Consider the following 22,128-nt stretch of genomic DNA (forward strand, 5'->3'; position numbering starts at 1 on the left):
TAAATTATTGTTAGTTCTAGGTAAGAACTATTAAGATTTCATTTTGTGGTGATAGTATTATCGACTCTGGTATTATGATCATGTGTAGGCTATTATTAAATCATTAAAATGTACTGAAGCAATCACGTACCACAGTCCACTTTTATGTTTGTGCATGAAATTAGCATACTCAACTTCAATTAAGTCATAGCCTAAAAGCTTGAGAACATCAAATTAAAACATATAATAAATTCACTGGGGTATGTCCGGGGTAAAATAATCACGCCCTATAAGAGCTTTATTGAATGATTTCCATGAGATGTAAAATAGAATTGTGAGCGCTACCCCAATTTATTAATGAGTAGGCTAGGCTAGGCTATAGGCTATTGTAAATGGGATTGATAAAGAACGAAATGAATGACGCGCAATGCACTAAGTGATACAAAGTATCTGATCTTGTATAAAATTCCATAAGTTTCATTTACCGGTAGTTCGTTATATATTGATGCAATGACAGGCTTCAGTTTGTCAATAAATAGTGTAGGTCTAACCTAAATACCTTGCTCAAAAAGCCTAACTCAACAGCACAGTTTGCATCATTGCGACACCTGACAGTCAGGGGCGTTGAAAGGGGGGTCTAGGTGGTACTTTTAGACCCGGGCCCGGAATATTTAGGGGGCCCGGAATTAAAAGATTCCCCGCGACTTCAAACATTATCAAGATCTTAATATAATCAGATCTAAAGAAATTGCCATCAGAGGTTAAAACAGCCACTTCAGCCGTCAGATGGTAAAATACCGGGCTCACTTCCGGGTCTTAGTGATTTCCCTAACCACGATTTCTTTTTTTCAAAAACACGAAATATTTTTCTTCACCCACTCTTCAATTCTGAATATATGTATTTTTGGTGGTAATCACTTCATAGCTACTTGCGTGTACTTTACAAAGAATTAATTTCAGCGAAATTTGTGGATACAACAAATCTTTGAGAATATAATAATATATATATAAGGCTATATATAAATGATATTCCTCTTAATTTTCTAATTTGAACGGTATCTGTTATCCTCATTTTGACAGCACATCAATAAAAGTTTGTACACAACCTTTATATTCATAACATTGTCGATGAAGGGGGTCCAAAAATAAATTGGTAGGCCTACCGGGCCCGAGAAATCCTGTCAACAACCCTGCTGACAGTGACAATCTATTGGCCAAGTTAAAAGTCTGTTAGTAGGCTTTATATGTAAATATTTCTGGAGAGGCAATATTCGTTCCTTCTACCCAGCCACCGGCAATATCCGCTCCCCGGCAACATTGATTCTATTTGAATAAGGTACTATGCTCTACACTAGTAAAGCAAAATACATATGCCATAAATAGGGCTCTGCTGATTTTCCATCCATTTTTAATAAAAAATGCTGAACTCTGAACTGATAGGCTACTTGATGGAGTCTAGGTGGCGTCTAGCTGGTCTGCTGCTTCGTAGTCAGGAGATCCTCTATAATCCTTAATGGAACTCAATAAATGTACCTATCTTTTAATAATAATACATCTGTTTTTGAGTAAATAAATTTAATAATATATAATAAATGAAGTGTGTTTACTATCGTTTTTTACATTTCGCGCCAGCAATGAAAAATAAAATTAAACTGAAAATAAATTTTTTCAACGCTTAATATATTGAACAGCACCCTTTCTAAAATTTAAATGTTTTTGTTTTTTCTGTTGTCATAACAACAAGTATACTGTATGCTGCGAGTTGGTGGCTGAGGCTGGTCCAGTTGTTGATTCTTGAGATTTTCCTTGTTTGTAGGGATTGAAGTGAATATGAATTGAGTTTAGATTTTTGGATATCAGGAAATGAAAGAATATGGATTTAAGCGAGTTGGAATGGGCATGACAGAAATGTAAGGCGCATATGTGGTCGCTTTGTCCAATTATTTATGAGATTTGATCTTTTGTTTGTCATATTCAAATTCAATCGTCTTTGCAGGTGAGAAAGACAAAAGCCAGTGTTGGAACTAAACTAGACTTTAATCCGAAGAAAGCCTATCCTAGTTTAATTACTATCAACATTTCAGTATGGTAAACATACATTCTGAGTGGGAAGATTTTAAGTTAAAGTTACGGTGAACATAAAAAAGTGTCTACTGTTATTGTTTGCTATATCAATCAATCATTTTTTCAATCAATCATTTTATTTTTTATCATTAACGCGTCCGGGACAAAAAAGATACTAACTACAAAAATCGATATAAACCTACCAGCACGTTAACGAACGGGAAAAGGTGGCAAAACCTTGAAAGGTTTAAAACGTGCCTGAATGAAAAATTATGTAGTAGGCTATATATCAGTAGTTAGCACGGCCACAAAACCCAAAAAACAAATAGCAAAAAATAAAACAAGAACAGAGAGAAGCACACATGTAGTAATGAATGACAGCCTAATGAAAAGTGTTGTGGATTGAATTTGCCAGTTCCAATATTGATGTGGATGAGCATACTTATGTAGGCTATATAAACTCTGTGATATTTTTGTGTGTCTGCAAAGTGCATTGAAAATGTTTTTTATTGCTTGTGTAGGCCTACTGGTATGGTAAGCTTCTCAATAGTAAGAATACAGGCTTTCATTAGAGTAGGCCTACGGTAAGACTTGTTAACAATTATATGATACAACCATTAGAATTTTTTAAGTCTTTTTATGTGAGTTGAGAAAAATGGAATGCAAACAAAAAGCTATAAAAAGGCCTGGTATCACCAAAATCATCATCACCACAAGCATCACTATCACATGGCATCATCACTTGGTTTTCGAGTCAAGACGCTGCCTGTCATCTGGCTTCTACTGTGTCAACCATGAAATGTTGGGGTTGATGCCATCAGCATGTCACTCATTAGTGTGAGACCCAATTAATTTAGTATACGATCCTAAAGTCCTATTGCTGCAGTGGCCATTGGTACTAGACTATCAGTGCAATATTCGCTTGAGAAATCTTCTTTTGATCATAGACCTAGTGGGGTAATAATTCTATTTTGTTACAATAAACTTTCATTACCAATCGACTGCTCCCTCATATAACAACAAGTTTTATTCTATTTCATTACTTTATTTCAAGTTTTGTTTCACTGTATGTAAAGAACTCCATTAAATAGAATTTTTAGGTAGATGCTTGTTGTCGAAATGAAAATCAAAATGGTTGGTTGGTTGATTTTGAATGTTTATCCTCGGACTGACAAAGCCTTGTTTGGTTATTCCTGGTAGTTTCGCATACTTGTAGAGGCTCTTGACGCAGGGCCGGTTACCGAGATTGACTGAGTGAAGTGTTCCGATTGTTGAAGTGTTGTTGCTAGGGAATTATTCCATTCACTAGGTACCACTGAATGGAGAGCAGTCCGAAATGCATTGCTCAAGTGCACACCCCGAGAGTCGAACCAGCGCAGCGTGATCTTGTGCCGGCCGCGTAACCACTGAGCTAACGGGGTGGACTTTAATGCTTGTGGCAGCCCTAGCATAGGGAAAGTGGAATACCGGGACAACTCACTTTACTAATTTTTTGAGATATGGACATCTGGAGGGTCACTGTGAAATTAAAAAATTAGCAGAACTGCACTAAATTTTCTTTTGGTTTTACGTGAATTCATTTTCATCAAAGGAAAGGCCATATTTTGCTCAACATGTTGGGTGTTAAAACATTGGCAGAACCTTACTGCAACAGTGGGAAGCTACCTATTGATACCACTCGAGCGTGAAGTCTACTACTGCATTATCATAACTTAAATAGTATCAAATAAATATGTTATCACGTATTTCACTAGTACATTTATTTTGGCAATACACATAGGTCTACACACTTTGTATATACGTGGACAGGTCATATTCGCTGTAACTGAGTATGCGACATATGGTAGTAGACCTCAAACTACAGTTGCACTAAACTTTGTCATAACACTATGACCCTCCAGTTGTCCACTTTATATTTGAGTGACCAATCCCCTACTTCTACCATCTCTACCCTGACGTTTCAACATAGCAAGCTTTCCTAACGCTACCAGTTTACATTGTTATATTCCCATAGATAATAAGAATATTTTCCCTTTCAAGTATGTAACAATTGGGATTTATACAGTGAAAAGACCAGAATTATCAATCCATTTGCGATTACCCGGATGGCGGATGCAATACTACGCACTTATATGTTTTGTGAACCAAAATTGTATATACAGTATATATATTTTAGCCTACTGCATTTGAACCATAATTACCATGCTTATACGTCTTTAATCAAATAAAATCTTGCCAGCAAGTATCGCATGGATGGGTCTCTCGGTAAGCACGCTATTCACCAGGTATAGATGCCATGCAATTACTTTGTTTAAAGTGTCCTTGTAATTACTTTGGCAATTTATTTTTTTGGACTTCAAAATAAACTTTTGTCAATGTCATCACAACTGTGGCTAGAGCATTTCCAGCCACAGGAGTGATATTCCAGCAAGGTAAAAGTGTTTTTAATGTCTATGATGTTCTTGTTTGGGTAGTGAGGCACACAACACATCTGTAGCTAGCAAACCATAGAATGCAATAATAAACAACTAACAGGAAACCACAAAATAGGAAAACATTTGCTGAAGTTGTGGTGTAAATGTAAATGGCATGCAGTTGCCATTGCAGGATAGTGAAAGAAAATTAGCAATAAAAGAAACCGATCTAGACAGAAGCATGTTTTAATGTGGCCAGAAGTGCATGGTACTGAGCACTTTGTAAGGTGAAACAGCAGCCTAATACCATTGGTGATTGATATTATGAGTCCCAACTTGGTTTTCATTCTTCTCAACATGTTGATATATTATTTGCAGAGGAATGGAGCGCAGTAGATAAGTGCGATTGACACAGTTCTCTTTTCCTTCAAAACAAATTTGGCTATAATAATATGGAATGCAGAGTGTGAGCTGATTGTGTGTTTAGATATTTAATTTTGTGTTTCAATACTTAGACTTTTGTTTTTGTGTAAAGTTGGATTGGGTGCGTAGATTGTTGAGTTGATTCAACTGCAAAGCGATGGCAAAAAAAAAGAAGTCCGGTAAGAAGAAGGGGGGAGGAAAGTTGGCAAAGATGTCTGAAGAAGAGAGGATTCTCTATTTGGAGCAAAAAGCTCTTGCTGAAGAAGAAATGAGGAAGAAGAAAGAAGACATGCTCATGCAGTTTCTTAAGGTCAGTTAGTTACAAAATAATACTCAGCTCGTCAGCTGACCTCACAATGATTGCTCAGTAAACATGTCCATCATTACCCTACTTAATTTATACCATCAAAATTTCCTCATTAAGGAAGGCAAATGTGTGAAGCAAGAGGCTTAGTTCGTTGTATTCATCCAATCAAGCTGCGAATGATAGTACAATAATTAAGCTGTAATTTAAATAGTAGTTACTAGCAGGGGCGGATTTAGCTGATGGGGGCCCCCGGAGCACTTTTAGATCGGGGGGCCCCCCATCAGCTAATCCGCCCCTACTACTAACTATATACTATTTAAATAATATATTTCACTGTGGTTAAACATACTACTGTGCTGGTGGACTTGACATGTTTGGTAGATTAAGACTATGAATTATAATATTGGGTAATGTCAAGAGATCGTATGATGATGTACAATGTACATACCTTCCTACCTTTGCATTGATATTTCAAGGCACTTTGTTAAAGTTTGTTTTCCCAGGACAAACTATCGAAAGAAGAGAAGAGCTCTAAGGTGAACCTAAACAAACTGAACCAGCAGTGGAGGCAAATTATGAGAGAGTCAAAGTCCCAAGAACTCAGGAAGGTGCGGCTTTTAACTTGCTTCATTCAGACTTGATGATGGAATTTCAATGATGATGAAGTTACTAAAATATTATAGACCTTTCTCCATTCAACATTTACATTCCTGCAAGGCAGTTGTTGAGCTAGATAGTAAACCTAGCTCATCTTTTGGCTTGCATTCTCATTAAAAAGTACCATATGTAAATCAAAGAATGGCCAATGTAATCATGTTAGTTTTGTGTATTCCCTTACAATCCATTTCATTAGTTTCAGGGATAAAGTTGTATCTGTCCCACTACTTTCTGTGTGGACTGATCGTTTAAAGTTTGACCTTTTAGGACATCGAGATCTTGAGCCAAACATTCGAGCGCGTCGTGGATCGGAAGGACAGCGTCATCAAAGCACTCGCGAAGGACACAGAGGAAGCGGAAGAACAATACAACGTGGCGCTGAGGAGTCATCTGCTCAACATCGATGAACTGATCGGTTGGTTTGTTGTCAATGAGGCATGACCTGATCACGTGATCGTTTCAACTTGTTTCCCATCACTCTCATTCCATCTATATATGTTTGGTTCTTACTGGAGTAAATTACTCTCTGCAGCGATTGTATTCGTCCCTTTCTCCAAGTCATTCTGCCCAACGAATTTCCCTCTTTTATATTGAGTTTTTCATAATTTAGAGTTAGGCCTAGGCCAAATTTGGAAAGATGTAATGTTTTTTCAAGAGCACAATGCCCTGTAGTGTATCACAGCAGGGGATAACTTTTCCAGCAACCTTTCGATTTTCATCACAACTTTGCTATTCCACCGCTGACTTTGTTATTTATTGTGCTCAATTAAGTCAATGGAGATTCTAAATACTTGTATATCTTTTCGCAATTTGCATCCGGCCCGCAGCTGTTAATCTCGCAGCAATCCTGCCCTCAGAGAAAAAAGTTTGGTGACCCCTGATTGAGACAAAGTGGCCATGGCCAGTTAATGATGATGAATCCTGACGAAGAAGTTAGTCATAAGCTGCTGTCGCGTGCTGAGAACTCGCTAGTAATTCGGAGTTGTGAATGTGGAAATAATTAAAAATTGTTTTTTAATATGAAAAAACCGAAGTGGTTACAATAACAAAACAACTTCTTTCGCATCCAGATCATCACCGACGCAGACTCGGGACTCTGCATGGCGAGTACAACACTGAGCTTGAAACCGTCCGGTCCGAGTTCGATACTGAGCGGGAACTCATCACGCATTGCCACACTAGTGAGCTCCAGAGGCTCCAGGACATCATGTTCGCCATGGATCAGAATCATCAGGAGAAGGAGAACGATGCAAGGCAAGAGTTCCAGAGCATGAGAGACGAGATCAAGAACAAGGTGAAGAGTTGGCTGGTTTTGAATCTTCATCTTCGGACTGACAAAGCCTTGATTGGTTATTCCTGGTAGTTTCGCATACGTGTACAGGCTTTTGACGCAGGGCCGGCTACCGAGATTGACAGAGTGAAGTTTCCGATAGTTGTTGAAATGTTGTTGCTAGGGAATTATTTCACCCACTAAGTGCCGCTGAATGGAGAGCAGTCCTTGCAACACGTTGTTCAAGCGCTCACCCCGAGAGTCGAATCGTCACCATTTGATCTTGAGTCAGGCACCTTACCAATGAGTAAAGTTTCTCTTTTCATCTTGGGATGCTTTATAGTAGGTGGTGGTGTACAGTATCTACGTTCCCGCTTGAGTGTAGTGGAATGTAGGCAATTTATAAACGCGGAACTTTTCATCTTCACTGAGAAATTGATTCCTTTTTCTGCCGAAATGTGTTCAGGGGCACTTGATTGTAGAGGATAAGTTTTATCAATGAAATTCACAAACTGGTCGGGTGATAGCCCGATACCATCGCTCGTATAACTCTGGACAATACTTTTGATCTCAGAACTTAGAAGAAAAGCATGCGCTTCGTATTCAACTAGAGGGCGCTGTTGAGTCGCTATGGAAACAGTTCCAAGCAGCTTTGAAGAATTACAATGAGACGACGGAGGAGAGGAAGATTGCCTTCGAGAATCTCAAGGAAAAAGATGAAAGAAGTGCGAAAGAGATCGAGATGCAAATGCGAAAGTTACAAAGAATTCATGTAAATGTGCAGTTTGTTACATGTTGGTAACGTATTCTGACGTGGTTGTAGCCCAATAGCGAATCAGTCGTTTTTTATATTGATTTAATGTCTTCAGACGTGGAATTAATGTAAAAAAGACTGATTTGCTGTCTGGGAGCCTACTTGTGTGTCTATGATCCTAGAAAACAATGAATGAGAGTTTGTTATGTTTGTTAAAATTGTTGTCTGAAAAATGACAACCAGTTAATCCAAAAAACTAACTCTTTTTCCCAGGACACAATATCTCAACTCCGTGCAAAGATGCAGCAGAACGCTCGAGAGTGTGAGGAGAGGAACAGGCACCTCCGAGAGGAGAGAGAGCATGTCCAGCGCCACTTCCAGCAGCTCAAAGCCGAGATGAACCACACTCGGGAGAGAGAGAGAAGCCAACTGACGAAGCTCACCCTTCAGAGCAACGCGGCGATCAAGAAGCTGAAAGGGTCAGTGGTTTGTCTGCATCCCGCTCGATGCCGCTGCAGACCATCACGGAAATGTTGATGCTTCTGTCAATCGGTTATGAAGTGACTTGATTTCTTGACGCCAGCCTCATAGCTTCACCGTGCCTTCCAGGAAACTACAAGGCGCTCTCTTGTGTTGTTGTTCACATCGCGAGTTGGGCGTCCTGTATCCTGTTTCGTAACAATTCAGCGTTTATCCACCATACTCATCATCTTTTTCTGTGCAGGGTACACAACAAGGGGGAACAGATTCTTCGTCTGGCAGAGATGTGTCGGAAATTGGAGACGGAGGAGGAGAAAGTCCTTCCCTTCTACGCCAGCTCTCTCACGCAGGAAGAACAAGAAGATGTTGAGGTACATAGTTGATCTTTCTAAACTCTTTCCAAGACTCAAAATGTAAAACAACTTTGATCAAAAAAAATTTCGACTTTGGTTCATCTTTGATTTCGGTTCCTGCCTTGAATAGATTCAATGAATTCAGAATTATCTTAATGCATTTGATTTGCAATTTTCGTATTTATTTTCGGCTCGTTTACGCAATCTTGGTGATCTGACGCTGCTCCTCTCTCAGGCAGCCGTGCTTGAAGCGCCCAGTGAGCCACTAGCGGCGGTCATGCACGAGTACACATCACTGGAGAACTTTTGGAAGCGATACAACAAAGTTCTGTTCGATAAGTTCGCGCTGGACAAGGAAAAACAGGTTTTATCTCAGGTGGGTCATCCCTTTAGGGAGGATAAACAGTAGAAATCAAGGTGGTACCGGTACCCAGCAGCACTACCAACGCTGTCTTGGTTCTGAGAGGGGTGGCTTATTGAAAAGTGTTGCCAGATTTTCGTCAAATTTCCAATGTCATTTGTATTCGTACTCACGTAGCTAAAAATAAACCAATATTTTCGTCAATTCAAGCCCAGAATTTGCAAAAACTATAAAAGTTTATTCCAAGTCATCTCACTTTAACTAGATGTAAGCTTGGATGCGGTAACCTTGATGGTGTTGATCAATTTAGGCCACTGGGCCCGTAAAAATTGTAACTTGAACCGAAATTACAAATTTAATCAACACGCACAAAGAACTTGCTCATCCTATATTGCTCCCCTGAGTTAAACTGACAGATTTTCACAACAGTAGCTTACTTGGCAAATTTGAATGTTTGATGCTGTAGCAGTAGCGTGACTGCTTTGAACAGCTTGAAACTTCCAAACGCATTAATGACATACAGTTATGATATTTTGCAGTTTTTGGGTTAGATTACCGAACAAGCATTGGTGCACTTCTGAGCTAGTCAAAAAAGCATTTTGATTGAAAAACTTAAAGCATTCTCATTAACGCGTCTTAGCCTACACTGTGGAGGGATTTTTGCATCCCTGACTTCTTGTAATCTCTAGAAGAAATCGCCCAGTTTTTGTGCGAAATAGCAATCATTATAACATGTTGACTATTTTTAACCAGTCGCCACTCCTTTGTTTTCTTAATCAACTGGTGACCACAATGATGCATCTGGTACATGGCAGCAGGGTTGCCAGAGTCTCTAAGGAAATGTGCATTTTTAACTTAAACTCGTTATTGCATATGACTAAGGAACCGTGTTCTAAAAGCCAGTGCGAACAGCTGCTACCACAACGAACCCACATCACCAGGCAAAAACAGGTCGTTTGTATCTGCATTTGTGGAATAGACATTTTTATTTGCGACGTCGATATGTTTAGGAGAACCAGCAGCTACGCAACGTCCTGAAGCAATACCTGGATGGCATTTCCGTCAACGACGAAATATTGAGTCAAAACAACCCGCTCTTTGTGGTCAACAACAAGACAAACGTCAAGTTAGTAGCTTTGTGGTTCACTTTGTAATATTCCGCCCCGTTAGCTCAGTGGTTAAGCATTTGACTAAAGATCAAGCGGCACTGGTTCGGCTCTCGGGGTGTGCGCTTGAGCAACGCATTTAAAACTGCTCTACATTCAGCGGCACCTAATGGATGGATTAATTCTTTGGTAACAACACTTGAACAAATATCAGAAAACTCCACTCTGTTACCGGCCCTGTGTCGGTGGTTCAAAGGCTCTACTCTACAAGTATGCGAAGCTGCCAGGAATAACCTATTAAAGTCTTTGTTAGCCCTAGGATAAAGACTCAAAACCTAACACAATAAACCTAAAACAAATAACCTAAAACTTAACTAGCATAGTCCACCTGCATCTTTGTGTAGTTCAAACCTAACTCGCAGGTTGACGTGGACCCTGCATTTTGATAACCATTCTTTGCTAAGTTCTAGGCTACGAATATTCTATTGCACAAAAAGGCCTACAACTTATTTATGTAACTTATACAACACTGGTTTAAGAAATAGAAGCCAAGATAGTTCAACTATGGCAACCCTGAATTGTCAATCCCCTCCCAGGTTTCCCGTTCCGGTCATGGATTCGAGAGTCCAGCAGCAAAACAAGCTATTGCTCCTCCAGGAAGGAGCCAGACCCGGAAAGGGTACAGCGGGTGTTGCTGACTATTGACGTAGAATTAACATAATGTTTGCTGTGAAAACTAACCAATATGAAAGCGTTGCCGTCGTTAACTACCACGCTTGACTGATCTGGGTAGTGCCAGGTTCGGATATCGGTCGAGCGTATCCAACCTTGGAGAATGCATGAAAAGGAATCAATCAAAAGGATATTCGTCGGTTTCCTTATGGCGGAATTACATCTTTTGATGCACTAAATACGCGACACCTGCCGTGCACCGTTAGACTCATCCAATTGAATCTCGTGCCAACGACACATTGTGACGTAAAATCCACTTTCTGTTTCAGACTTCCAGTCCCAATATTGGATTCAAGGATAAGGCGCCCTCAAGCGACCGTTGTGGAGGCGGCCCATATTGTCAAACACGTGTTATAGTGGAACTTCCCACGTCCTACATTATTACTGTGAACAACTTCTCACATCCGGGACTTAAACCCCGACTTTTAACTTTTTGTTTTATTAAAATTAACGCCACCAACCAGTGATGTGTTTACCTATCGTTATTTGAACAATCAGTTTTCCCGCCTTTAACTTCAGGCCAAAGCGCACAACGATGTATCAACACCGGGTGGCGCCTTGTTCCCATCGATTTGTGTCCGATGAGTCGCATAAACACAAGTTCCATCGAATCGTTTATTGATACGCAGCTTGATCATCGCGGTCAAACATGTCTTCATATCTTTATGATGGTCAAACATGACCAAAGCAGCGTTGGGAACAAAGCTGCGGAATAAGCGATGACGTCAAAGAATGTTCAGCTTTGTTGGAAGTTGCTTTCTTTGTTAGGTAAAATTTTATTGATGCGTTGATTCAGCTCGTTTAAAATACACGCAGATAGTGCTCTTCTGGTACGGTAGGTAGAAAGAACAGGATTCTAGTACAGCCTGCACTCGGCCACTGTAATGACCGGAACTAAATCTCCAAAATAAAGCGATGCCTCAGACACCAAATCCGTCATTTTTACATTGATTCAACGCCTGCAGACGCAAATTTAAAAATGACAGATTTTGCCATCTGGGGCATTTAATAATATCGTATCACGGCGTTGGAACCGTGTGGTCCCCATTGAGTGGCAGACACTAGGTTGTGAGCGCGCAAACCAGGTGTTGGATCACAGCGAAGTGGATGATTCCCTGAGTCAGGCTGCGACTTCAGGGATAAGAAAATTCATAAAAACAATGCAGTTGTAACGTCAGTTAACGTTGTTATATAATAAGCGCAACGGAAAAACTAAAATAATAAAAACTGTTGAATGATTGTGACGCGACACTTGATCTGTACTTGAAGCAATCTGATGTCATGGCATCTCGTAAATGGAACTTGGCGTTTTGTTCTTGACAAATTACACGACCATGAACAACATAGTCAGATGCAGTGAATCAGGTAATAAAGGGGCACTGTCTTCCAAACACCTCGCGAACACGACCGCTGGAAACCATCGCGCTGTAATCAGCTAGGTCGCTTTGCTGAGGCACTCTCCCGAGGTTCCACTTCGCACGCCCCCGACCTGACCAATGGTGAGCAAGAACCAGGCTCTCGCATCGACCCTACGCCAAGCGCGCCCATCTTGCATGCTACGGACGGGTATTGTCTGACGTTAGTGGGCGGAGCTTCTACTTCCACCAATCAGCGACACTCCCACACTTTGACAAGCAGGTCCACCCCACCAGTGACGACATATGGAGCGGTTTGATGGATGTCTGAAAGGCAATTTGTTCCATGGCTTGCAACATTCGCTTGATACGGTATGTTTCTGATGGGCCATAAACTAACACATTCAACAAAGCTAATTTTAAAAATAAAAACTAGTTGACTTCTGAATAGTCCACTATAATTTTGGTATAAGATAATTTTTTTGAACCAGAGACAAATATAACCTAACAACCACACGACGTTTAACTAACAGGAAAATAAACTATAAATTACAAACGTTTTCGGCCTATTGTCGTTTACAATTTCTTTCTAAAAAGTATACAAAACATTTTTAGCTCGCAAAAATCAGTTCATTAGGAAACAATCGATCGGGAACTACTGAACTTATTTCCTTGATGGGAACAATAAACAAGGCCGGGAATCACTGAACTAATTCCTTGAACTTGACAAGACTCACCTAGATCCGTGACGAAATGTTCGTGGGCTGCCAGGGTCTTGTGGCATCGTCGGTGCTTGATGTCCCACACTCGTAGAGTCTTGTCATCTGAGGTGGTGAGGAGGAACTTGCCCCTGGGGTGAAACAACGCCCCACGAACCCAGTAATCGTGCCCGATCAGGGTAAATAGGCACTGATTGGTCGATATGTCCCATATGCGAAGGCTCTTATCCCGCGAACCCGAAACTACAAATGGCCCGATTGGGTCACCTTTCCGCACCTGGGAGGAGACACCATTGCTAACAAACCGATTGTACCGTAAAGGTGAAATAACCTCAGCCGGCACCAGAAACGACCACCCCAGCTTTTGTGGGTGAAATATCAAGCAATCGAGAAACATCATTGATATGACAGACGAGCAAACTATTTTTCGAAAACATCACTTAATTGTTTGAAGCGAGTTTGGATGCAGTACATGTTTGTTTGCAAATCTGAGTTACTAAGACAAAACGTGACTTGGCCAATTAATATCAGGTTAATGACAAAAAAAAGCAATAAATATTGAACGGGTAGTCACTATCGTGAGGCATTACGGGTAATGGTTGTAGCCACATTCTACTTATAGCTACCGGTGAGCCTATGACGTGTTGCTGAGATGAAGCTTCACAACAGGTTGGAAACAAATCCAAATGCCGCACCGCACGTTGATTGTACTGGATCTAAACTAGCACCACATTGTCGCTTCGAGTGGATCAACATTACCCGCCACTTGGAGGCGACACACACGTTGGGCACAAAGTAATTTCATTATCTACAACAAATGTGATCCAACCTGTCCTGAGGGCAATCTACTAACCAACCAACATACATCATCCTTACCCCAAGGCCGGCAGCCGCGCAAATGTTGGAGTACGAACTCTCTGGAGCCCATGAAACGCACTCCACCACGTGGTCATGATCTCGCAACTCGGCTTTACACTCGGTGGTAGCAGTCAGCCAGATACGAACCTGCGGTCAGAAGTTTGTCAGATAGAAAATGTCTCTGTTACGTCATAAACAAGACAAATTTCTAGCTGCGCAAGTACAGGACCTAGTGGTGCGCGCTCCAGCAGGCGTGTTAGACGGACTGGCCAGTGCAACAGACAACCAATTCCTTTCATGAAAGTTAGCACATACCATAAAAATAGAAAAAAATGCATTTAATCTTGACCAGGTAACGAGCCAATTAATTACTAAAAGCGACACGATAGAAGCGTCTGAACAACATCGCAACCAACACGATGTTGACATGATGACGTCATCACCCACCGTCTGGTCGTTAGAGCAGCTGGCAAGTAACGAACCGTTCTTGTTGGGCCGCACCATCCTGACCCATTCCCTGTGCCCAGTGAAGGTCTTGATGCAATACCTGATGAACCATACCAAGCAGTCACAAATACGATGAACCAGGTTACATAAGGAACACACTCCGCATGGGGAATGTGAGTCTCGTATGTTTTAGCCATCAGAGCTTTTGACTGCAGCCCCTACATCCAGTAAGTCAGTCACCTCTCACATTGGTTCAACGTCTGTAAACGTTAAATCAATGAAAAAATAACTGATTCACTGAATGGACTGGTCCTACAGCAATCTCAACTAACAATGTAATCTGTCCAAACACCCGACCTTGCGTAGCCATCGGACTCACCCGGTAGATAGCTCCCACAGCTTGATCGTTTTATCTCGACTCGATGAAATGATGTGATCTCCATCTGGCATGAAGCATACTGATGATACGTTGTGGTCGTGGCCTGCGTGACAATAAGGTGATGGTGATAAGACGTTGAATGATGGTGATAAGACGTCAGAAAACTTTCTAAAATAATAAATGTGCTTTCAAAGACAGCGCAGGGCACGAGATTGGGTAAGCTCTGAAAGCTTTACAGAATATAGAAGTGCTTGTCCTTGCTTCGTGGGTGATCAAACTGTGAGCGGTCATCTTGTTGTCACCACGCGACCGCATCGTGTGTCACATATTTGTTATGCAACAAAGCGAAAAAAATGTTTGTATTTGGCTGAACACAACCCATCTTGCAACGTTTGCTTGGAATCGAGCCAAAGTCACTGGGTTACCATCACAGGGCCATGTTGTTCATGCAATAAACCACCAACTGTGCATACTATGCAATCACCTGTCAGTGTCTTGATGCATTCGAATTCTGTGAAGTCCCATATTTTGATGCTGAGGTCGGCCGAGCATGACGCTGCAATAAATATGATTAGTCATCAAATTTTTATGCAATAAAAAGCTAAGCAGACACTTTGACTGGTGCAGTTCTGCTATTCAGTGTCTAAGTTGCTTAATATTTCTTATCACAGCAACTTGCAGACTCAGAGCACGAGAAGGTGTCAACATTAAAAAGTAAAACAAAATTGCAACTGGCAAAATATATTGGAGCAAACCCAGCCAGTTAAGTAGATTTTAAAATGCTTTCCTAAATATTTTATTGATCTGAGAGCAGATTGAAAGTTGAGGAACAAGAAACAAACCTAAAACTTTTCCAGTTCCATCAAAGGAAATATCTTGTACTGAGTCGGTGTGCCCCTTCAGCGTCCTTTCAAAGTCTCCAGTCTCATAATCCCAAACCTGGCGACGTATCACAAATGTTGGTGTGGCTACAATGCCTCCTATGGCAAGAGATGTACTGGTATGTTCATGCCCATGAAAGTTACAAACAATTAATGTGCCGTCTGATTCAGGGGTGGGGGGGGTGATTGTAACAAAACACAATGATGTGCTGTAGTAAGCTAGTTGTAATCAGGTGATGTCTCTATTACCGAGGGTGGTCGGATCTACCTCTACGTGCCGCAATCGCCTTCACACTGATCTGTCTAACTCGTTCTCACTTGTCAAGCCCAACTTGCTGCTGCTTTCCTCCTCAACTTGCCTTTTCCACGTTTTCTTGGGTCTTCCTTGTTTCCTACGATCCTCTACTTGCAATTCCAGTGCTCTTCTCAAAACATCATCTTCATCCCTTTTCAAAACACGTCCATACCAACCTTACCTTCTTCGCCATCAACATTCTTATTCAACCCAAGCAAGTTCATAAGTTTTTCGGTATTCCTTTTGTCAATCAGCTTCACACCACACATGGCCTTCACTATCGCTTTTTCAGTTCTTCTTAATCGCCAATTTGTTTTTTCCGTAGGCACCATGACTCACTTCCGTACAGAAATGCAGATCTCACGCAACTAGTATAAATTCTCTCATTTTCATCGAAAATCTGCTATCACATAACAACTCTCGACTCTCCCTGAATTTCACCCAAACAAACATTACTCTTGCAGTCACTGCCGCTTCACAACCACCACCTGGCATTCAAGTAGGCTATATTAATTAGTCATACACAAGTATATTAATGGCTTTCAACCTACTAAAATATATAAATTAGTAAACAAAAAAAATTGCAAATCATTATTGAGCTAATCAGCCAAATCAATACAAGATACAAAATTTCCAAACCTTGATTGTTGAATCTTCTGCTGCCGATAAAACGATGCTGTATACTGTATAATATGGAATAAGACCCGGGTGATAGGGCTGCGATGACCGCTCAGTGAGCAACGTTCAGGAGGCTTTGGAATCCACTCTGATGGGTCTTTCTTCTGGTGAGAGGACAATCCATCACGTGTCTCCTTCTGGAGCTCATTCAGTTTCGCCTCAAGAGTGTCTCCTTCTGGAGCTCATTCAGTTTCGCCTCAAGATCCATAACCTAGCAACAAGATCCATAACCTAGCAACAACAACAATAACCTAGCAACAACGACAGTTTTCGAGTTGGAGTTTGAAAACAATAGTTGCTTGACAAATTTCAATGAAAAGTCTCAATCATCAACACGAACAAAGTCAAGTTTGTTGCAAAAAGTTTGGCTAGAATGATCTCTTAAATATTTACAGCTCTGCAGTTAAACAAATGTACCTTTCGTTGCAGTCGCACAACAGAAGTCCATTTTTTTTCTAACAAGCCATCATATTTCTTATCACATTCTTCATTCTGAAAGAGTGGTAAAAAAAGATAGCTCATTATATATTATAGTTTGTGTAGAAAGAAGTAATGAGACAATATGTTCATATCTTAATTTGTTGGCTGTGAAATGATTGTTATGAACTATTGCAAAACAAATTTATACAAAAGGTAGATTACCTTACACAAAACAAAATTACAATTTATAAATTTGTTATAGGTCTCGCTACATTTCATTAGTGATCTGTGATGTTTCAATTTCATGTTGATCGTTTTGCCTCAAAGGAAAATCAACAAACATAATTGCAATTTCAGGACTGCAATAAAAATCCTAAGATCAAGAATTAACACCTTGACTAATGTCACATCTAGGCTATAAACTAAACAAAAAAACAGTATTAAAATATTGGGGTCATTAGGCAACATTTAAACCAACTATTAGAGATCTATCTATGTAGACATTGTAGTATTACCACTGGTAACAACCTAATGGAACAATAAAAGCAAAAATATTTGTGGGTATCTTGTGGGCAGGTACCCAAGTATCTGAGCGTACCGGTAGCAATCATGCTTTGAAACTTTGCAAAGTCCACAATTTGCCTGAACAGCAGTCCAATGAGCTCAACTTAGAGATCTAGATTAGTATTGAAATATTCATGCATCACTGATCAAAGGTAGGCACTCACCAAATCTGTTTCTTGCCTGAACACCTCCAGTGACTTGGCATAACCGTTTGCACGCAAATACTCAACAACAGCTTGATTGCTAAATAACATCAATATATGTCACGTTTTCATTCATGTTTATGCCGATGTGCTACATGATTATGCTTTATGTCTATGTAAAACTTTCACACTTTTTAAACACAAGTTATTGCATACGGTACATTTCTTTCACATAGCAACTTAACAGTAGGCACTAGTATAAAGGCAATAAAATAAGATAAAGTAAACAAAATAAATTATATATAATATAAACTAAACTATAAGTCAATACAGTGTCCAGTTGGGCTGTTTTCTTAAAAAGGCATTCAACCTATTGCGAAGGCGGATGGGTAAAGGATATATATATGGAAAAAAGAAGTCTACCATAAAAAGATGGGAAGAATATGTGGTGGAAGAGGAAAAAAGTCGAGCAGAAGGAAGATGCAATGAATAGGACAAGGGAAAAAAGTAAAGACAATCGTTGCAAGGAATTGGTGCCCCACCAGTGATGTCAAAACCAAATTTGTATGATGATGAAAGTATATAGCCTATATATAATATAATGATTAATCAGTGATGTCAAGTCCACTATGGGTATATTAAAGCGTATAGGCCTAATCAACACGATAAATTTTTACTTACAGTTCCTCTCTTTGCTTTGTTGACAAAACCATTGTGAGTCTTTAAAACATTTTAAATAAAACCAGAAATCATCTCTACACATTTATGCAATGTAACTGCAACAAATCGTAGTAGGGTATATATTATCTCAAGTGCCACCAAGTCGGCTACAAAAGTGACTTTTTTGTGATATCTGTAAACTTGGGGAAACGATTGTCAGAGTAGGCTAAGGTTTTATCCACTACAATATAAGCCCGTCGCCCGGTATACCGGTACTTTTACCTGGGTAAAACCTTGTTGAAAAAACTTTATATTTTAAGATTTATAACCGTTTCCTAGAATACCTAACAAGTATGATAATGTTAGTGGTTATTGTTTACTACTGCTAACAACTACTGGGTCATCAATAAGTAACGCTACAAGAGATCCAATTCAAAAAATGGCAAAGGAGGCAAACGTGGCCTATGGAACCATGTTAACAGTTCTCAAGAAGGATTTGAAGATGAGCCCATTCAAACACATGAAGAAACAGTTGCTAAATGCCAGTACCATAGAGAAGCGACGCTCCAGAGCCAGAATTGTGCTTTCACGCATTGAAGGAGGAGGCATGCTGCCAAACCTTGTGTTAAGCAATGAGAAGAACAGTGGCAAAGCATACGGCAATTGCAGCCGCAATCCAAGGTTTGTTGATATGGCGACGGCAATGTTTTTGCCATAGTAGATGGAAGCTAATTTCGAGGGCTGTACTTTGGTATGGCCATTAGCAGAACCGGGCGAAGCTACAGTATTGTCAGTATAAAAATAAGAACCTACCCTGTACCTTGCCTATCGCAAGAGCTGTACGGCGATCAGCGACCAAAACTGCAATCAGCGGCATCGGTGCAGCTATTTTTTTTAACTTGATCTTGTCAAGGGAAAATTGAAAAATGTTTGCGGAAACTCCAATCAGCGGCTTTGGCGCTGCTGTGATTTTCTCTTGACCTTTTCAAGGGATTAAGTGTTTAGGAGACAGAATAGGTTGCAACCCATAACAAGCATCCTGACTTGCAATGTGCTATTTTTCTTCATTCAAATACATAATTGCATACTGTACTATAGACGAGTAAGAAATGACATTGGACCCAGACATTTTTGATAACAACAATCTTTTGGTTGCAGGAGGCTTGTCTGGTAGTCAGACCGACGATTCCTAAATTCGGCAAAAATTGGACTTGGGGAACTGCCCCAAAATAGATAGATAGTTGTTTATTGGCCGCTGCGAAAAAAGATGTACAATAAATCAAACACAATGTACAGTAAAACTGTTGAAAAGATTACAGCAAAAAAAAAAGAATAAAAATGATGATAGCATCACAGCAGCGGGAGGTTGCGAAGTGACCGTTCAAGGTCTTCAAGTCAAGCAGCCACCCTTAACTCATCAATGATAATTATAATTGAATAATTGAGACAAAGAGATAATAATACATAAATAACGGTGAAGCTGTCCAAGATGATAAGAAATTAAAAAAAACAAAACAGTAGGTTGATTTAGCATTTGCCTAATATGAGCATAGATATCTTATATATAGATATGCAACTCAGTGGTGCGTAACGATGTTTGAAGGCTAACAGCGTAGCTATGGCTGTATGCATTGACTTCAAACTTGGCACAGCAAAACAACTTTATTTTTAATATATTTTTTTGGTTTTTGTTTAAATAAAACTTTCTTCGTTTTCAAGTTGACGTATGGATTGCTTGTGATGACGTCACATTCTCGTTCCGCATGGACTGCTTTATGGAGATTCTGGCGATTGAAAACAAATCACAGTCACAGAGGGTACCTCTAAATACCCATTGTCTGGCATTGTAGGCATTGTCGGGCATTGTCAGGCATTGTCGGCTTTTTGGGGGGTTGTGGAGCATTTTCAGGGGTTGTCGAACATTTTCAGGGGTTTCAGGTATTGTAGAGTAGGCTAACTACTTTCAGGCATTGTTGGGAATTTCTAGGCATTGTGTAGGATTTACAGACATTGTCGATCATTATCAGTGGTTGACAGGCTTGTGAGGCATTGTCGAACATTTTCAGGCATTATCGAACATATTCAGGGGTTGTCGAGCATTTTCAGGGGCTGTCAGGCATTGTAGAGTAGCTACTTTCAGGCATTGTTGGGAATTTCCAGGCATTGTCTAGGATTTCCAGGCATTGTCGATCAATATCAGTGTTTGACAGGTTTGGCAGTCATTATGGAACATTTTCAGGCATTGCCGAACATTTTCAGGGATTGTCGAGCATTTTCAGGGGTTGTCAGGTATTGTAGATCAGCTACTTTCAGACATTTGTTGCGAATTTCCAGGCATTGTCTAGGATTTCCAGGTATTGTCGATCAATATCAGTGTTTGACAGGTTTGGCAGTCATTATGGAACATTTTCAGGCATTGCCGAACATTTTCAGGGATTGTCGAGCATTTTCAGGGGTTGTCAGGCATTGTAGAGTAGCTACTTTCAGGCATTGTTGGGAATTTCCAGGCATTGTCTAGGATTTCCAGGCATTGTCGATCATTATTGGTTTTTGACACGTTTGTAAGGCATTGTCGAACATTTTCATGCATTTTTATTCCCAGCTCTGCATGCGCAGCAGAATGATCCCTTTCTATTTTGCGTAGGTTGTAAACGTATTTACGGTATACACAAACACAGCAGCGTTTAAATGACCTGGCTATCATAAGTATCGACAATGCCTGACAAACCTTTCAAAACCTGGTAATGATCGACAACCCAAGAAAACGTTCGACAATGCCTAACAAACCTATCTACCACTGAATATGTTCGACAATGCCTGGAAATCCTAGACAATGGCTGAAGATGTCCGACAATCAGTGGCGTAGCTAGGGGGGGAAGGAGGGGCGGACCGCCCCGGGCGGCACGTCTGGGGGCGGCACTTTCAGACTACGATATTTGATTTTGATTATAATCTGATAAAAAACGCATTTCATTTTCACACAGGGCCGGATTTAACTGATGGGGGGCCCGGGGCACTTTTAGAGCAGGGGCCCCCGTGAAAAAAAAATCGCCTATGGCGCGAAACACCCCTCGACGTCTACAGTAGCATCAATCCAGCACTGCGCAGCATTTTGCAGAAACCACCAAAGCTAAAAGAAAAAAAATAACACAAAATCACATTTTTTTCACGTAGGGGGGCCCTTTAAAAGTCGGGGGTCCGGAGTACCTGCACCCTCTGCCCCCCCCCCTAAATCCTAGACAATGCCTTGAAATTACCGACAATGCCTGAAAGTAGCTACTCTTCAATGCCTGACAACCTCTGAAAATGCTCGACAACCCCTGAAAATGTTCGACAATCCCTGAAAATGTTCGACAATGCCTGAAAATGTTCCATAATGTCTACCAAACCTGTCAACCACTGATATTGATCAACAATGCCTGGAAATCCTTGACAATGCCTGGAAATTCCCGACAATGCCTGAAAGTAGCTACTCTACAATGCCTGACAACTCCTGAAAATCCTCGACAACCCCTGAAAATGTTTGGCAATGCCTGAAAATGTTCTATAATGCCTAACAAACCCGTCAACCACTGATAATGATCGACAATGCCTGGAAATCCTAGACAATGCCTAAAAGTAGCTACTCTACAATGCCTGACAACCCCTGAAAATGCTTGAAAATTTCCGACAATGCCTAACAACAAGCCTGTCAACCATTGATAATTAGCCTAGGTAAAGACTTTTTTTGGAGCTGTAGTTCCAGGACAAGCTGAAGTTTTATTCAATTAATCTACTGAGTGTTACCAAAATGAAAGTTACTGCTGGCTACCGAAAGCTGTGCTATAGC

At 40.5% G+C, this 22,128-nt stretch overlaps 1 protein-coding gene and 1 pseudogene across 4 annotated transcripts; one reads left to right on the plus strand and one right to left on the minus strand.

Annotated features, from left to right (window-relative positions):
* Positions 1-1,738: 1,738 nt before the first annotated feature.
* On the plus strand, positions 1,739-11,358 carry LOC145784586 (dynein regulatory complex subunit 2-like). 3 transcript variants are annotated; one of them, XM_082596452.1, is made up of 12 exons: positions 1,739-1,889; positions 4,993-5,190; positions 5,691-5,795; positions 6,112-6,259; positions 6,915-7,138; positions 7,689-7,886; positions 8,142-8,347; positions 8,593-8,719; positions 8,937-9,077; positions 10,073-10,188; positions 10,765-10,847; positions 11,170-11,358. In XM_082596452.1, the coding sequence occupies exons 2-12, from the start codon at positions 5,038-5,040 to the stop codon at positions 11,199-11,201; spliced, it is 1,533 nt and encodes a 510-aa protein (XP_082452578.1). In that variant the 5' UTR covers positions 1,739-1,889; positions 4,993-5,037; the 3' UTR covers positions 11,202-11,358. The 3 variants fall into 3 exon arrangements, with proteins under 3 accessions (XP_082452578.1, XP_082452570.1, XP_082452586.1); XM_082596444.1 differs by having other exon boundaries at positions 1,748-1,975; XM_082596460.1 differs by lacking the exon at positions 10,765-10,847 and having other exon boundaries at positions 1,749-1,975.
* Positions 11,359-11,542: 184 nt separating this feature from the next.
* LOC145784608 (lissencephaly-1 homolog) lies at positions 11,543-18,398 on the minus strand (annotated as a pseudogene). Its single transcript, XR_014291021.1, has 12 exons — positions 18,321-18,398; positions 17,661-17,739; positions 16,930-17,004; positions 16,709-16,723; positions 16,474-16,670; positions 15,501-15,597; positions 15,143-15,214; positions 14,659-14,761; positions 14,280-14,379; positions 13,851-13,979; positions 12,993-13,251; positions 11,543-12,582 (listed from the first exon to the last, which is right to left on the minus strand). The product of XR_014291021.1 is annotated as a lissencephaly-1 homolog (transcript).
* Positions 18,399-22,128: the final 3,730 nt, after the last annotated feature.

The sequence above is a fragment of the Aplidium turbinatum genome, chromosome 1, assembly GCF_918807975.1.
Source record: "Aplidium turbinatum chromosome 1, kaAplTurb1.1, whole genome shotgun sequence".
NCBI lineage: Eukaryota > Metazoa > Chordata > Ascidiacea > Aplousobranchia > Polyclinidae > Aplidium > Aplidium turbinatum.